We start from the raw sequence: 17,598 nt of genomic DNA, 5'->3' as shown, positions 1-17,598 counted from the left end.
TGCCAAATATACGTGTATGTATGAAAATTGAAAGTAATTATTGATTCTTGTTCTGGTTTATTATATCTACACTGTAAAAAAAAAAAATCCTGTTGTTTTTACAGAAAATACTGGCAGCTGTGGTAACCAGGACAATACTGATCAAACTGAAAACATATTTACGGAGTAACATGTAGTTTTAACATTTTAAACATATGAATTTAACATTGGATTCTGGTTATATTTACATGTTTAAAATGTTAAATTTACTTTTTTATTGCTTTTTCTTTTTTTTTAGAAACATTTTGAAAGTATGAGAATAGGCTGTTATTTCAACATTATGGTCTTGCCAATTAAATGGCACCACTTTGTTTTTCAACTTACAGTTGTAGTTTCTCAGAACAATAGAAATACATCATTTCTACATACAAATCTGGTTTTGTTAACATACTCTTCCTGTAAAAACTACAGCTATATTTAATTTAATCGTTACCACAAAAATATTTTCAAATAAACAACTTTGCATTGTATTTTCACTTACAGTTTTTTATGCAGCAATTTTACAACTTTTTGCAGTTAATTATACGGTCATTTTTTACAGTGTATATCTATCTGCGTCTTATGTCTGTCTCTATGATGTTTTGGATTTTTATACTGTAGAGACTTGAGCTAATTTTAACTTTATGTACGAAACATATGTTTCCATCTTCCCAAAAAACATTTATCTCTGAAAAAAGTCACCTTTCCATTGCCCCAGAAAAACTGGCACGTTTTGAGCTTTGCAATAAATTATTTCCCAGCTCATTCAAGTGTTTTACAGAATGTATCCTCTTCATCCTTCATTTTATCAAACAAAATTGAGACATCATGGGACACATGGTTTCACTGGACAAGACAATAAGATAAGATTCAGAGTATTTTATTGTCATATACACAGCGACTAAACATGTCCCCTATACAATGAAATTCTTAGTTTGCTGTCCACCGAATGTCATATGTGTAAAGCATGTATAAATAGATAAAAATACATTAAAAATAGAACACAAAATAGTGCAAACAACACAGTACATAAAAAGGACATGTAAAGTGTAATCTAACAAATATGTAAAGTTTCATATAAATATAGCATAATATATTCATATAGTATAATAATCCAATCACACTAAATGTAAACAGGCATACTCAAGTACTTCAAATTTGTAGTTAAGTACATTATTTCAGTGAAAGTACATACAATCCATGAGACTCTCTGATATTCATTGTGTTGGGCAGAAAGATTAGTTTAGAAATACCCTACTGCTTCCGATAATTCACCAGCAGTTAATGCTTTAATGCAGCCTGAAAAAAAACGAACAAAAATCATAGAATTAAACGTTTCCAGAGCTTAGTTTAATGTTAAAGTTAATTCCTAAACTTCTTTTGCCATCTACTGGTGAAAGAAGTGGCTGTGTTACCCTGCAGTACCACCGCCGGACCTGCAGGTGGCGCTGTAGCACCGACGGCTCTGTCCTCTCCGTGCAGTGTTTCCGCCTGGAGAACTGAAAGCAACCGGCCGGTCAAAATACAAACAATGGGGAAGAAACACAAAAAGCACAAGTCTGAAAAACACGGATATGAAGGTACATTACTTACAATACTTTCAAGCACGTATCCACTTAATATATTTGAAGGAGTTTTAACTACGTTGGAAGGAAAACCCTTGTTTGGCGCTTGTTAGCATCGTTAGCACCGCCATGGTCTTAGCTCATTAGGTTAGCTAGCGGATTGAAAGCTGCTAATACACTGAATTATCAACAACTGTTTGCTTATTTACTGCCTCATTCTGTCATTGTGATACAGTAAACACAGCGATTTCTCTTTACAGTGTATGTGGAAGTCTTTACTGGAGGGAAGCAGGGTTATTGCATCGCTTGCTTGTGTCATGTTAGCGGATTAATGTTATTTTTTGCCACTGGTCGTTTAAATATCTAAAGCCTGCTTGTTAGTGCAACTTTTATTGTATCTATTGTTGATTATTTTAAGTCTGTATAACTCTTAATTCCTTTGGATAGTCTGCAAAACACAGATATAAACCCCCTTGTTATTTCGCTATTCGGTATTTATGAATGTGGTCAATATTATTGTTGTTTTCTGCAGAATATGGGGAGAGACCACTGAAGCTGGTGTTGAAAGTGTCTGGAAACGAAGTGACAACCGGGAGCTCGAGTCTGGACACGTTTTATGATGAGCAGTCGACGGACTATGACAAACCCAAGGATAAGAAAAAGAAAAAGAAGAAAGATAAAGAGAGGAGCTTTGGGTCGCCGGAAGATGACAAAGGAAAGAAAAAGGTACACAGACTTTACTGTTTTAACCAAGATGTTAGATATACAGACTTTTAATACTCTGCTTTGAGCAATGTTTTGGATAAATAGCTTATTATTAAAATAAAGTTGTCTTCCATCTTTCTGGAGAATTTTAGTCTCTTAATTTGGAAATATTCATAAAATTATTAATTGTATCATCTACCCACCTGATGTTTTTCTACCTCCAAAAAAGTCCAATTGCATAATTTTATGTACTGAGGAGAACATTATCACACTTGACTTGTAAAAAAAAAAAAAAAAAAAGTTTGCTTATAATATTGGTTTACTGTTTTATGTTATTGTTGTTTATACTGTTAATGTATTTCTCTGTTGAAAAGTCCAACCAGGGACAGGAGTTGCAAACTAGGTAAATGCTATGTACTTTGTGCAGAACATCAGGTGTTCTATAAGTCCACTATGTTTCACTGCATTGTCCCAGATAAATGAATTTTAAAACGGCATTGGACATCACAGTTGGCACTGAACTCATGAAAATAGGTCTCTCCCTTATGTTCAGCCTTTAAGTGAGCACAGACTGGCCTTCTCCCTTCCACACATGAATGTGAACAAGTACTGAAATTGTCACACTTTACACAACCATTCTGTTAAGTAAAAGATTTCACCAAAATGAACTATGAAGACTTTATTGTGTGTGTGTGTGTGTGTGTGTGTTAGATGACAAAGAAGAAGAAAGGACATGATGTAGATAGAGAAGGAGATGAGCAGAGCAGAACTCCCATCCGCTCAGAGCTGGATAAACTGGAGGGTAAGTCTGTGTGGATTCTTATTTACAGTTTGTGCCATTGCCTTCATCTTAACTGTTTTCTAAAATCTTAAGTATGCTTCTCATTCATCCCAGCTGAAAAAGAGCAGACCCCCCTCCAAGAAGCTTTAAACCAGCTTATCAGACAACTTCAGAGGTGTGTTACTGATTATTTTGTTTATATGAGATGTTGATGAATTAGCATGTTTATTTATGAGCTGTTTTATTTTCACCAACACAATATTTTGGAGCATTTTATTGACAAACTCTTGATTTCTGTTTGTTGATGTTTAGTTAGTTATGGAATATCTGAAATTGTAAAGAAATTCTGTTGTTCTTCTTCTTTAGGAAAGACCCCAGTGCATTTTTCACATTCCCTGTGACAGACCTTATTGCTCCAGGCTACTCCTCAATTATCAAGAGGCCTATGGACTTCAGCACAATGAAGGACAAAGTGAAGAAAGAGTGCTACCAGTCATTGGATGAGCTCAAGGTATCGGTTCATACTGCACACAGGGTGTAATGCATATGGCATATGTAATCTAGGAGATAATATTGATTTAGCTGGATCTCAGAAGCAGCAGAGTGAACTTAAAGCATAGAGTATGTGTGTGTTCAGATAACAGAGGTGGTCATGATGATGGATTTGTGTCAAACTTAGAACCTCCTGCATATAAGTGTGTTCATATCCAGGCTGTTTTAGTTATAGTTTCAAATTGAGAGTAAAGATTGAAAAGAATGGATTGAAGATTCCTTATTTTTGTTTGGTTTTCTCTTTCTTTTTATTGACCTGTTTAAAATGCATGAATTTTTCTTTGAGGCTCAATAAGATCTGTTGGAATCCTTAGCTGAAATGCTGAACATTTGAAAAACTGTTTTTTATTTTTCTCGTTTTACTAAAGTTAAATTAGAATAAGTGTTTTTGAAACAGAATAGTATAGTATTTGTGGAGAGAAGAAGCTGCAACATTTCTTAAGTTAATACATAAAATTGCTAGAAATCCCATATTACTTGTGAAACTGCAACAACAAAGCACCATGTATGAAGAGCTGCAGAAACAAATGTAAAGGTTTGAAGCTTATGACACAGTTCAGTTCAGGAGGTAACAGCTAAAGCCAGCCTTATTCTTTTGTTCAAATACTTCTTACATTTACCAGCTCCTCAATCAACAGCTCAGGTAGTATGTTATGTGAAACAACACTGTTTTTTAAATTCTTAAACCGTGATGATGATGAAAAAGCTTTTAATATTTGCAAGTTCTGATTTTTGTCACATCAAGTGTTTGATTTGTGTGTGTATTGTTTGTTCATGCAGGTAGATTTCAGGATAATGTGTGAAAATGCCATGATTTACAACAAACCTGAGACAATCTACCATAAAGCTGCTCGGAAATTGCTGCACTCTGGAATGAAGATCCTGAGTCAGGTACGAGGCTCAAGATGCAGAAATGAAAGCCCTCTAAGGAAATGCACCCACTGTATATGAGCCAGATGAGAACATGAATACATGTACATGGATGGTTATCTATTTGTTTGTTTTAGGTTCACGCAGATTGATAATAACTTGAGTCAGTATTAAAAAATAAGTGAAGGCCCTTGCTTTTACTACAGTCAAACAGATGGTGGCAGCAGATAGTTATCAATAGGATTGCATACAGCTCTTTACCAGTTGTATTTTTTCTGGGTACATTTTATTTATGCTATGGAACCTAAAGTGATTGCTCTTGTTCTTGTTTTCTGCAGGAGAGGTTGGAGAGTTTGAAGCAGAGCATCGAGTTCATGTCTGGCCTCGATCCTTCAGCCAAACAGCCGGGAAAGGTGGAAGAACAAGGGGGCAGCTTGGACCAGAGCAGAGAAGGACCACCGACCACAGATGGCAGCGAGAGCTCCCAGACTCCCAGCACACCCAGGTCCTGCAGCATCACACAAATCACACAGTCATGTGTCACCTCAGCTCTGAGGATAGAAGATCTCACACTGGTATCAGGTTTAGTAAAGGAATGAAACAACCAACAGCCCCTTTTAACTCAGTGAAGCCCAGTTTCTTTAGAGGCAAATTCCTCAAGGACTCAGACATTTATTTAGACCTATTAACCAATAAAGACTCAGTGCTACTTTTGTGGGAGTTCCCAAATTAATTTTCCCCTATATTTAACCTTTCTGAAGTGATTTATCACCATGTATTATAATATTATTCTCTGTATGTTCCATTTTTTCAGTGAAAATCAGGCATTTTCCTATATTTAATTCATTGATCATTTATATGTTCATAAAAACTCAGATTAAAGTTGGGGGTTATATCAGAAACAGAGAAAACTGAAGAAAAAGTGACTATTTCAGCAAATATATCATTAGCTGAACATAAACCAAGTGTCTCCATCCACTGTCATTGATCCAGCTCCATGGGTTTTACTGGTGAATCAATGTTGTAGAAGATGACAGTGATTCCGCGTTCACTACAGAACCTCTGAACATCCAAATGGGTCATATCTGATGACCATGAAAAGATGACAAAGTGCATTTTACACCAATTATTTACATGTATTGATAGGATTAGTGGATCAACAGGTATTAATCATATTACATCAGTAGATGGTTTTGGTCAGTAGTGATGTTTGGGTCTGTTATGGGTTAAAACAGGCTGGTTAGCTGTGGGATAAACGTTACGGCACATTGATGGAAAGCGTTTGTGTCGGTACACAGTGACTCTAGAGTGAATCAGCTTTCCACTGTGCAGCTGGAGACAGAGAATGTGAGGAATGCCTCATGGCATGCTGGGTCTTGTTTGCAGTCGTGTTGGTGCATCTTTTAAATCAATGTGTTGTTTCCCACTGACGTAACTGAACCTGACTGTTAAGAACAGAAACGGCCTTGAAATGCCTTTACAGTGCAGGGTTGTTGTTTTTTCCATTCCGCTACCATTTAATCTCCTACTTCACAAAAGGAGAGACTGTTTGAAACCTTGGTGGCATCTGTTGACGCCAGCAAAATGTTTCCAGGTAGATTCTCTGAGGAATGAAAGTAGAATGTAGGCGTCACTGAGGCGTCCTGCAGTCCTCTGCTGGTGTTTATACTGTCCATACATTACCTTTTCATTCATGGACAAAGCATCTCATCTCTGTTTGTGTTTCCAATGCAGACAAGACAAGGACTCGAAGGAGGAAGCAGCAAAGGCAGAAAAAGAACTGGAAGAAATCCGCAAAGTCATCGAAGAGTCTGGGGGAAAGCTGTCCAACAGAGTGCTGCAGTGTGATGTAAGACACAGCACTTGATGAAGAATATTAAAATGTCAAGATTTCACTCACCGTCCCTCATGTGGTGTGGTGATGCTGGTTCGTTAAAATAAAATAGAATTTGATTTAATTAGGGATGATACAATTTAACATAGATTCAATACAAGGAATGTAACTAATGTGCTGTATAGAGTTTAAAGTTATTCTTAAGTTTCAACTCATGTCCGTAGTTGTACTTTTACTTGAACAATATATTTAACACAACAAAACTGAAATGATCGACATGTTAATACTACACCATCAAATATATACACAATCATCACAACAAGACTTTAAATGGCAAACACCAAAATTACATCACAGCACATCATACATCTCATCAACCATAACACAACCATTGTAAGGTTTCTTTGGATCCTATAAGTCTGAACTCCATGAATCTGAATTATAATCCTTAAAATATCTTAGACACAATGAGGTAACAAATCTTGAAAATTGATTTCCATATGAGGTTGACATTCATTTTGTAACAGAGTAGTTAGTCCAGTCTTGCTTTGAAACAGGATTCTTGGGAAAATGTACTGATTATATTGTAACAAAACTGCAAAAAGAAACCAACACGGAAATATAGAATCTATCTGAGCACCCTCTCCCATCACCTCTTTTCCTGATAAAAACAGCTACTTCTAGAAGTTAAAACTCAGTCAAATTTAAGTTAAGATTTTATAAATTTAATGCCAGTATTAACATGAAGTAGATCTTAGATTTCTTTCGTAATATTCCTAAAATATTCTAGATTTAATTGGTTGAAACCTGCAGAAGCCCTGTGGTGATCCTCTTGTTAAATGAGGTTTGTTTTCATGCTGAAACATGATCATGCACTGTGTTTGTTGTGTAGCTGGAGTTTGTGAGGCAGAAGACTGACGGCTCCACCACTCTGGCCATCCTCAACCCTGCAGATCCAGGAGTGGGAGGTAAGAAATGAGCTGTAAACACTACAAACTTTAACATATCATGCACACTTAAAGCTGTTACAGAGATCCAACACATTCAGCACAGTATCATTAGCACCCCATTAATTAATTAAAGTCCAGTGTTGCCTCTTCTTAACTGTACCTGGGTGCCTTTGGGTACAGTGCAGGTGGTTTACAGTGGGAGACACTTCAACTGTTGTATACCTGAGCAGTAGGGGTGTGATACAATACGGAGGTGTACCGAACGAATACATGTAGCCTACGTGAAGAACACAAACACTCATGAAACAGGGTGGATGCAAGCAGAACCCATATGCAGGGCTCCTCTATTTACATTCAGCAGCGGCAAATTCTCAGCACCACTGCAAAAAAAACCAAAACATGACAACAAAGAGTGTAACAGAGGCACAGAAGCCGGGTCGCACGTTCGAAGCATGTTAAGTTTCGTTTTCGATATTTTGCAGCTTTGTGGCACAAAAGAGTTCACAGGTTCCTTGACAGAAAAAAGGTTTTTATTTTTTTCTCAGGTTGGCAAAATCAAGTGAACCTGCTCCTCTTCTCCTTCACTGTGCCTCTGCTACGGTGTTACTGTGAGGTCACATTCACAGCTCCTCAGGGAATACTGTGAGGTGTTCAAAAACACTCAGTAAATTACAGCGTTTGCCATAAACGAAACATTGAACATTCAAAAATACATAACCTGTTAATGCACAAATGACTGAACAGTATTTTGTAGAAATATCCTGTATCCCATTGGTAGTTATGGAGCTCACCCCCCCCACACACCCCCTTCACTGGTCTCCTTCACTGTACCGAAAATGTATCGAACTGAAGACCCCTGTACTGAAAACACACCAAACCGAAATTTTTCTGTACTGTTACACCCCTACAAAGCAGTAATGTGTGTGTTGAAAAAAATGCGAAAACAGTGATTGGGTGAGCTTTTTCCTTTTTTCATGATGAGATTTTAAGAATTTTCCAACAGTTGCATGTTTTCTTTCTCTGCAGATGTGGGTTACTGTCCTGTGAAGCTGGGCATGATGTCCAATCGGCTGCAGAGCGGCGTGAACACTCTGCAGGGCTTCAGAGAGGACAAGAGGAACAGGATTACTCCAGGTATTCACCCGCTTTTTAATACATTACATTAGATTTACAGAGATGGTATGAACGTGGAACGTCACCGAGCTAATGTGTAACATACTCTCCAGTATCCTACATGAACTACGGACCGTTCACCTCCTACGCACCAGCCTACGACTCCAGCTTCGCCAACGTCAGCAAAGACGAATCTGACCTCATCTACTCCATCTATGGAGAGGAGTCCAGTCTGCAGGGCTCAGACAGGTATGTGCACCACGACCACTGTGGCCTCTTCACAAGACGTCATCTCAGACATTCCTACATGATTACAGGCCAGATGTTTTTTTTTTTTTTTTTTTTTTTTACTGAGCATGTGCCACTGAGGAGGTGGGCAGTAGAAGGTCCCATGAAGCTTTTATTTTCACTATATTGTGACAGATGAGTTTGTGCGTCCAAAAACTCTAATGTTCACTTAAAATTTTAGCTCCTGTTGCTTTATTATTCAGTCCATGTTGTTTTCTCCTGAAGCAGCTCTTTTTTTTTTTTTTTTTTTTACGCTTTTAAAGAGTGTGAAAATATATAATTACTGTCAGTAGCTTATGCGCCTGTCTTATAGTGAGTAGGTGGTTTAGTTTCGCTCCAATTAAGCATTGGCAGTGCCGATATCGACTTCTCATTATTCTCAAATAACAAAGCGATTCAGTTGTTTTACCGTGCCGTTGCTTACACTGAAGAATAGAGCTTCGTTTTTGATGTGTGTGGGTGTGTGTGTGTGCATTTGGCAGCTTGTCAGAGTTCCTGGCCAAATCGGACGAGTATGTGTACAAACTGGCAGACAATTTTCTGGATGCAGTAACAAACGGGGAGCATTCGAAAACGTTGAAGGAGACGGAGCAGGTAAGTAGACACCGTGACACGTCAGCAGGGATGGGAACTCTGAACTTTCACATTAATACCATTAACTATTCTGCCTCTCAGCCCCACTTTGCTTACAAAGATATCTCAATACATCGCTGGTGTTTCTACATTTACTTTAAAGGTTGATTTAAATACCTCAATGTCTTCATGTACATGTATGTGTTAATTTGATTTATTTCATTCTTTTACATCTGCGCATTTGTAAAAAAAAAATTAATAATAGATAGATAGATAGATAGATAGATAGATAGATAGATAGATAGATAGATAGATACTTTATTATTCCCAAGGAAAATTCAAATATTCAGCAGCTTACATACAAGACGAAGCCAGTAACCAGATTAACAGTAACTTTAAGGTTAGTATGTACTCTAAAAAACCTGCTGTACAATACTATAAACAAAACACTTCTAATTGAATAATCTGTAAAATAATAAATGTATTAAGAGTCAATGTACAGTTTTTACACATTTCAAGGCTAAGTGATTTAAAGTGGTTTAAAATGATCTAAAGTGATTTGACAGGTAGTTAGAAAATCAGTTATAGTAAAAGTACATAAGATACACAGACATTAGAGAATGGAAGTACCATACTCGCAATTTGAGCAAAAGATAATAGCAGTAACTATGTCTGTACGTACTCCAAAAGAAAACCGATAATAGGCTGAAACATGTAAACCAGCGTTGTTCAATTATTGCATTTCTGAAGTGCATGTAAACGCCTCAGATCTGATTATTACAATAATCTGATTACTCCCATTTATCACATTTTTATGGTCATGTAAACAGGCTCACTGTGTTAATGATTTATTCTCGACCATGTTGCAAACTTTACTTGTTCTGTAAACAGAAATTATTGAACAAAAATACCAGCGTTGATTATTTAGACCAAGGGTGTTTGATCTCAAGTGGGCCAGACCAGTAAAATAATAACTTTTCTTTCTCTTTGTTTTAGTGCAAAAGGTAAAATTGTTGAACAAAAATATTACATTTACAAACTAACCTTAAACAAAAAATGTGACTAACCTGAACATCCATGCACAACCTGACAATTCTTAAGAAAACTAATTGAATTTTAACATTTTGCCTCAGCTGGTCTTACTGCCTTTGACTGTCAACGTCTCATGTGTAATTCTTGGACTTTCATCCTGTGGACTGGATTGGACCCTTTGGAGGGCGTTAGACCACCTTGAATTGAAAAACGTATACATGTAGAACTGCTGTTCAACTGAAAATGGTTCTTGACTCCCATCCCTGTGCATCAGCTGATCCAGGTTAACTGACCACCTCAGCTCAGGACAGGAGTCTAAATGCGCCTTTGCTTTTTCAGCAGGTGGACGAGCCAGTGAACACAGCAGAGGACAAGGGCGACATGGAGGTGAGACATGGACCATATGTGGATCTGGATCTCAGATGTCTGTCCTCGCTGATAAACACTGCAGTATATTGTGTATCCCGCAGTGCAGCAGGACCCGCTATGTAACCCAAAACCAGAGCTCCTCACCCTGATCACTGCTTTGTGCGATGTTTGGAAAAGCAGCTCCTGCTGTTTGGTGTAAAGTACGCCGTCTTGCATTACCCTGGACGTGCAGATATTTCGTTTTGTTTTGCCGTTATAGATGGCCTTTGCAGATGCGTTGTGCGTGGACCAGCTGTGTCAACAGAGCAGGGGTCTGCCTTTCGCTGTGAACCATCCACCCATGGAAAGAACATTTCCCTGCAAAACACAGCAGCGTTCCTCATTGGAGTCCGCTGTCAGGGACTTTGGAGAGGCCTGTGTTTTCTTTCGGTGCCCGCTGGCTGCGAGGCTCAATCGCCCCTCAGAGCAGCAGAGGAAACCAAAGTGCGGGCCCCTGCGTCAGCCACACAGCGGCCCTCTGTGCTGCCTGTTTGCTGTTTTTGGCTGCTCTCCAGTTTACTCTCATCCCCTGCTCAGGTGTTGCAGCTTTTGGTTCTGTTTGATTTTACCGGAGCACAGACACAGTGCGGCTAAAGAGGCTTCAGGAGGATGTTCCTTTGTCTGGTGTGAAATGTGTTTTCTGACTTGACCAGTTACATCATTTCCTGTCATCTCTGTTAGGTAGCAGAACCTGAGGTATCCAGCAGTAGCAGACCGGACCTCCTGGTGGATGAGGAGCTCTCTGAGGGTAAAACTTCATTCACTGTACATTCATTCTATCAGATAGTCAGTATTTATATTTTTTATCTCACCGGCCAATGGGCCATCAGCTGTTATGAAGGTGCTGTGTCCAGCGTCTTCGTCGTTGCCTCTGTTCGCAATTTCTTCAAACATCTTCTCTGATGAAACTACTGGTCGGATTCAGTTCAAATTTTATATGTAGCTTCTTTGGGACAATGTCGGCAAAGTTTGTTCACAATTTTGAGAAATTTAGATTTTTTAATTTTTGACAAATTTTTTGAAATATCACAAATGTGCCTTTACTTATACTAGTCCATATTTTGATGGTTTATAACATAGAAATGGTTAGACATATCAATATAGTTACTACTGAGCACTGATAGGAAGTCATATATGGGCTTTCAGTTAATTAGTTGAGTTATCCTCCAGGGAAAGTACCACCCACTTCTATTCTGAGATTGATCTCCTGTGTCAAGACCACAGGACTCTTAACATAAAGCCTGAACCTGACAACCTTACAAATTCAAGTTATTGATTCTTGATAGAATATGCCAGTGAGATACAGAGACATTGGTCCTATTTATACCCTCGTCCCTCGCCGCAGGGTATTGTCATCAGCTTGGTGTCCATCCGTCTGTCCGTCTGTATGTGCAAAAACTTTGGGGTGGACTGAAGGCCGAGGGTTTTCAAGTGCTGGCACGTTAAATCCAAGTTAACATCCCATGCTCAGAAATAACTATGACTATAATATTATATATTTATATTACTTATTTGTTTGTCCAATATTCAGCAAATACAGTGGTGGAAAGAAGTTTTTGGATGCCCCATGCATTTGTCATATATTACATTAAGAATCACACTTAAGTTATTGAACTCAACCAATTATTGTTCCATTCTCCAAACCCACATGATCCCTTCTGCACATGCTCTGTTCTGTCAAGGTCAAGAATTTAGTTTTATTTCTTTTTTTTGACAGTAAACTAAAATAATTGCGTTTGTTTGTGTCTGATGCAGCCACTCCTTTTGAAACACAAAGATTTTTCAGAAGATATTTCCTGATAATATTTGAAATTATGTAAAACTAGCATGTTGACTCATGGGGATCTACAGGTTCTAGATGTGGTAGTTTTTATGCGGTTGTGTATTTATGCATCCTGTACTGCATTTGTCCAGCAGTCACCGCCAAAGTGTTTTGGGTATAGCAATGTGATTGTAAGGCTATTGTATTCCAAAATTACTTGTATCTCCCAAAATATTGGTCCTATCAACTTGCCGTTTTCACTACTGTCTTCATTATTCAAAAATACGCAAGTATGCCAAACTGCAGCAGTCAGCTCTTTGTGGATTTTGTGTGATTCCTGTGACACACTGACGCACACAGAGGACACTTGGCTTTTATAGATTGTAAGAGTCTTACAACTTTTTTCCACCACTGTATATGAATTGTCAAATTGACGAATTGGTTCTATTAAACAAGACTGGAATGTTACTAGATGTACTTACTTTTTACTGTATTTGTGAATTGAAGGGAGGCTGTCATGGTTAGTTATTATTTAGTTACTTTTAGCTGAAGTTTTGTGTTGAGTGTATGTTACACATTTTGACACTTATTTTATCGATTCTTTTATTCTTAAAAGTGGGGAAATCCTTCAAAAATGCCCAATTTAAGACATGTTTACAATGATGTGATATACAAAAAAACCCAAAAAACAAAAACAGTGATTGTTGGCAGTGGAGGAGCTGTAAGTGGAATAGATCAGAGCAGGACGGTGTTTTCTAAATGTGGTCTGTTAGAACAAAGTAATTCTCTAATTCTGCTCTGAAGGCTGTTTGTGTTGTTAAAACACAGGCCTCATCTGAAGCAGTGATAGGAGCCGTTCAGTCCTTCACCATCCTATTATTTATCCTCTAAAGTCTTTGAAACCTCCCCTCATTTGCTCTCTGATGTTAACCCGTACGACTCAGCGGCCTCGAGGAAGAATGAAGGTTTTGTGCTCAGTGATGCAACCAAAGACGTGAGGAGGAACCACAAGGTAACAGGAGGAACTAAGAGGAAGGAGACGACTCGGTGTGTTAATGCGTTGGCGCTCTCCTCTCTCTCCCTCCATCACAGACGCCCGCCACTTCCAGCAGAAACTGGACGAGACTACAAAGCTCCTGCGCGACTTACAGGAAGCACAGAGGGAGCGTCTGAGCACCAAGCAGCCACCTAACATGATCTGCCTGCTGGCCCCGACCGCCAAGGAGCTGGAGCTGGGTAAGAGCCGCTCGCTGCATGACCGCTTTGTCCCCCCCCCCAACCCCCCACCCCCCACCCCGCTCCAGCTGTAGACCTCAAACAAGACTCCATTTACCTCTTCATCCTGCACAGATTTGGCTCTCAGCTTCGGAAAAGAAACCCTAGTCAGGCTTCTGTTCAAGTGTCCCACAAATTTTAACCAATTTTCAGCAATTAATGAAAGTGTTAATTTTACACTTTTCTGTAAATATTAGGAGTAGATCCATCGAGAAAAGCAGTCGGTGCATATAATTAGTAAAGGGTTTGAAAAGGTGCTTAAAATCTTTGAAAGTGCTTGAATTTAATTCAATAATTAATTAATTCAATGTGTTTTGGTCTGAAAAGTGCTTGAATTTTAGTTTAAGTGCTTGTAATTATGGTAAATGGACTGAACTTGTATAGTGCATTTTCTACACCTTCATGGTGCCCAAAGTACTTTACAATTCCTCACACACACACACACACTCATACATGCAAGGCACTGCTGCCTGGCCCTCCTGGGAGCAATTTAGGGTTCAGTATCTTGCCCAAGGACACTTCGACATGTGGACAGTCTGAGCCAGGATTCGAACCGCCGACCCTTTGGTCATTGGACGACCCGCTCTACTGACTGAGCCACAGCTGCCCCTATTTATTTGTAATTACAGCTAAAGCTACTTAAATCCAAACTCAAAACCCATCTGTTTAGGACAGCTTTCTCTTTGTGACCACAACTGCATTGTCCACTTTTTAAACTACCTTTTTGTTTTTGCTTTGTTTTATTGCTTGTTTTATAATCTCTTTTTTTATAGTACAGTGTCCTTGAGTGCCAAGAAAGGTGCCTATAATTAAAATGTATTATTATTAAAAAGAGGTGATACATTTTGAAAAACACAACTGTATGTCAAAAAAGAAAATTAGAGGGTGTTTTCAGGTCGACTCCATGTACATTTTTATCTTAATCTGTGAAGAACGCTAAGTAGATTCCTTTTTTTTGGATAAAACTTTGTGTTCTCCTTTAATTTCTAAACTTTTGCTACTATGAAACATAATTTTAGATGTTTATAGCATAATACAACATACATCACTGTGATAAAAAGTGGAAAAAAAAATTGTAAGTATATGTTTTCCTGTAGATATGCATTTTACTCCAGTGATAAGGTGTTGTGCGGGAAAATTCTTAAAATGACCCTTAAAAGTGCTTGAATTTGATCTTGAAAAATGTGTACAAACAGTACTAAAAATATATATATATTTATTGAGCTGAAAGGCTGAGAAACAATGTCATAGTTAACCAGCTCCTGTTACTCTTAATGGGGTATAAAGAAAAACTGTTCCCATTTAATGATTTTTATTATTGGTTCTTATATTAATGCATGAACCAATGTGAAGGAGCTTAATTCTTTTGAGTTCATTTTTATTCAGTCGGTCTGTTTCACATTTACTTTTCCATCTCTCCAAAATGTAAACACTTTGTAACAGAAGTTTTGGTCATTTTCACTCATGTTTTTAATATACAAAGTGAGATTTTGCATTTTTAGAAGCTGTATAACGCACTAAATGATCAAATTATATGCATCGACCTCCTCCTCAGTGACACTTTCAAATGCTTTTGGAACGTACGTCTTAGTATTTCTTTTCCTAAAATATTAAGGCTTTAACAGTGTAATTCTGTTCTTGACTCGTCCTTTGTCTGCAGCTGAAAAGGTCACTGGGAACTTGGCTGAGTTGACAGGTCAAGTGGCTCCATGTGACGTCAGCAGCCTGTACGGCATCAGGAAGGCCATGGGTATCGCAGGGCCTCCGGGACCCTCCGAGCCCCTCATAGACCTCACTACAGGTGAAACACACACTCGCATCTACCGCCCTTGAAGTATTACATTAGAAGTATGAAGACTCAGAGGTGTCGAACATTAAAAACATCTCATCCAATTTAATTAGTCTAGTTCTTCAAGCATTAATGCACACATTTCTGATGTTTAAATACTTTAAACTGGCAAATCCTACACAGTCCCCTTATTTTGTACCTGCACGTCTTGGCAGCATGTAGATTAATCTGCCTCCCTCACATAATCTAACCTTGTATTAGGCCTACTTAGCTTTAGATTCACCAGCCACACTGATATAAAAAAAACATCTAGACACTGAAGGACAACTGATTTATGAAGTTATATAATGCTCTTGAGAGATGTTTAGTATGTTAAAGCTGGTTCTGTAGATTAGTCTATGTCACCTTACGTTAATATGTTCTTACCGTGTTTTCAGTGCAGGAAGTTGCTGAACCCATGGAGACCCTGTCGTCCTGTCAGGATGCACTGACAGTCATCACCGTCAACTAATATTCCACCCTCCACCTCCACCTCTAACTTAAGTTTTGTATGAAAGTTGCTTTTCGTGTGACATTTGTATGCATTTCAATCAATAAACTTTTTTTATACAGATGTGTGTTGTGAAGTATGACAAGGGAAGGGCTTAGCAAAACATTTAATACATTCTGTAACTGTACAAAATTCAATGTCACATTTGTTCACATAAAGGCCAATACATTATTATGTAACAACAATTCTAAACATGATGAAGTTGAAATATAAGGCCATGAGACAGATCAGGTTTTCAGAGGCACACAAAGCATTTCAGGTCATCGTTTGAGCTGGAACCAGAAACATTCACTGCAGGCAGGTTATTAGATCACAGGACACTACAGAGCCAACAGGTGGAGTACATACAGCATGTGGATTTCCTCAATGAAATATAGCAGATACCTTGTCATATATTGTGTATAAATGGGGGGGGGGGGGGGTATTTCAGGAAAATTTTCAGATTCAACTTTAGCCCAGATTTTCTTATGCTCCCATGTCTTGGGAATACAAAAATGTGAAAAAATTTCAAATCAAGCCAAACCCTCACCCTGAAGATTACTTTTTCAGCCCTGAAAATGTGGGGTTTTTGGCAACTGTCAAACCCACTCCACTTTTGATAAAGTCCAATGCAGCAATCTGCTCATGCTGGGCCCCTAAATGTTTTTTTGTGAGACATGTCATGTCTTAAGAGTGCTTTGCACTACAAAAGATATAATGTCAAGGTCAAATTATAGGTCAAAGGTCACCCAGATGGTCAAAAATGCATACATCATGGAATGAAGCTGTTAATGTGGGTTCTTCCAAATGCTGGGTTCAGGTTCTCTCCTCAGAACACATCTATTGACCACAAACAACTTCCATTCAATAAGACACATTAAACAACTGTTTACTCCATGTATTATCCATATAGACGTGTCAAAAAAAACAAACGGTAGTTTCACATGACTTTGACATTTACATGAATATGTCCTATTGTGGGTGACACAATGGTGCAGTGGATAGCACTGGTGCCTCACAGACAGAAGGTCCTGGGTTCGATTCCAACACCAGTCAATGGGGGTGGGACCTTTCTGTGTGGAGTTTGCATGTTCTCTGCGTGGGTACTCTGGCTGGTACCATCCAAACACATGCACTGATAGGTTAACTGGTTAATCTAAATTGCCCATAGGTGTGATTGTTTGAGTGATTTGTTATGAACTGGTGAAATGTCCAGGGTGTACCCCACCCTCACCCATAAGTAGCTGGGATAGTGACCTAGTGAGGATAAAGTGGGTTCAGAAAATGAATGAATGAAGTGCTAGTGATTCCCGCTAAAATGTGTGCTAATGTTTCCCGCCACAGATGCAAATTCAAATGGAATGTACATGTTGCAATATTTTGTCTCTAATGTGTCTTTAAAGGGCCAAAGGCCTTGGGGGATCCCACCAGGAAACCAGAGGGAAGAGAACTGAGGACAGATTTGATAAAATGTCAGAATGGTTTGAATTTTTGAAAAAAATAGGTATTTTGGTGACATTTAACCTACAATATGACCTTGACATTAGACTTTTC

The 17,598-nt window shown here is 38.4% G+C and overlaps 1 protein-coding gene across 1 annotated transcript; it reads left to right on the top strand.

Moving 5' to 3' along the window:
* Window positions 1–1,484: 1,484 nt before the first annotated feature.
* On the top strand, window positions 1,485–16,128 carry brd7 (bromodomain containing 7). The gene is made up of 17 exons (XM_030122687.1): window positions 1,485–1,598; window positions 2,116–2,309; window positions 3,000–3,090; window positions 3,184–3,244; window positions 3,436–3,580; window positions 4,402–4,512; window positions 4,830–4,996; window positions 6,226–6,340; window positions 7,218–7,293; window positions 8,302–8,409; window positions 8,502–8,637; window positions 9,159–9,270; window positions 10,621–10,668; window positions 11,371–11,437; window positions 13,544–13,687; window positions 15,387–15,527; window positions 15,953–16,128. Exons 1-17 carry the CDS (start codon window positions 1,550–1,552, stop codon window positions 16,024–16,026), a joined length of 1,839 nt encoding a protein of 612 aa, XP_029978547.1. The 5' UTR covers window positions 1,485–1,549; the 3' UTR covers window positions 16,027–16,128.
* Window positions 16,129–17,598: the final 1,470 nt, after the last annotated feature.

This window comes from Sphaeramia orbicularis, chromosome 3 (genome assembly GCF_902148855.1).
Source record: "Sphaeramia orbicularis chromosome 3, fSphaOr1.1, whole genome shotgun sequence".
NCBI classification, from domain to species: domain Eukaryota; kingdom Metazoa; phylum Chordata; class Actinopteri; order Kurtiformes; family Apogonidae; genus Sphaeramia; species Sphaeramia orbicularis.
This window is presented reverse-complemented; position numbering and strand designations above follow the sequence as displayed.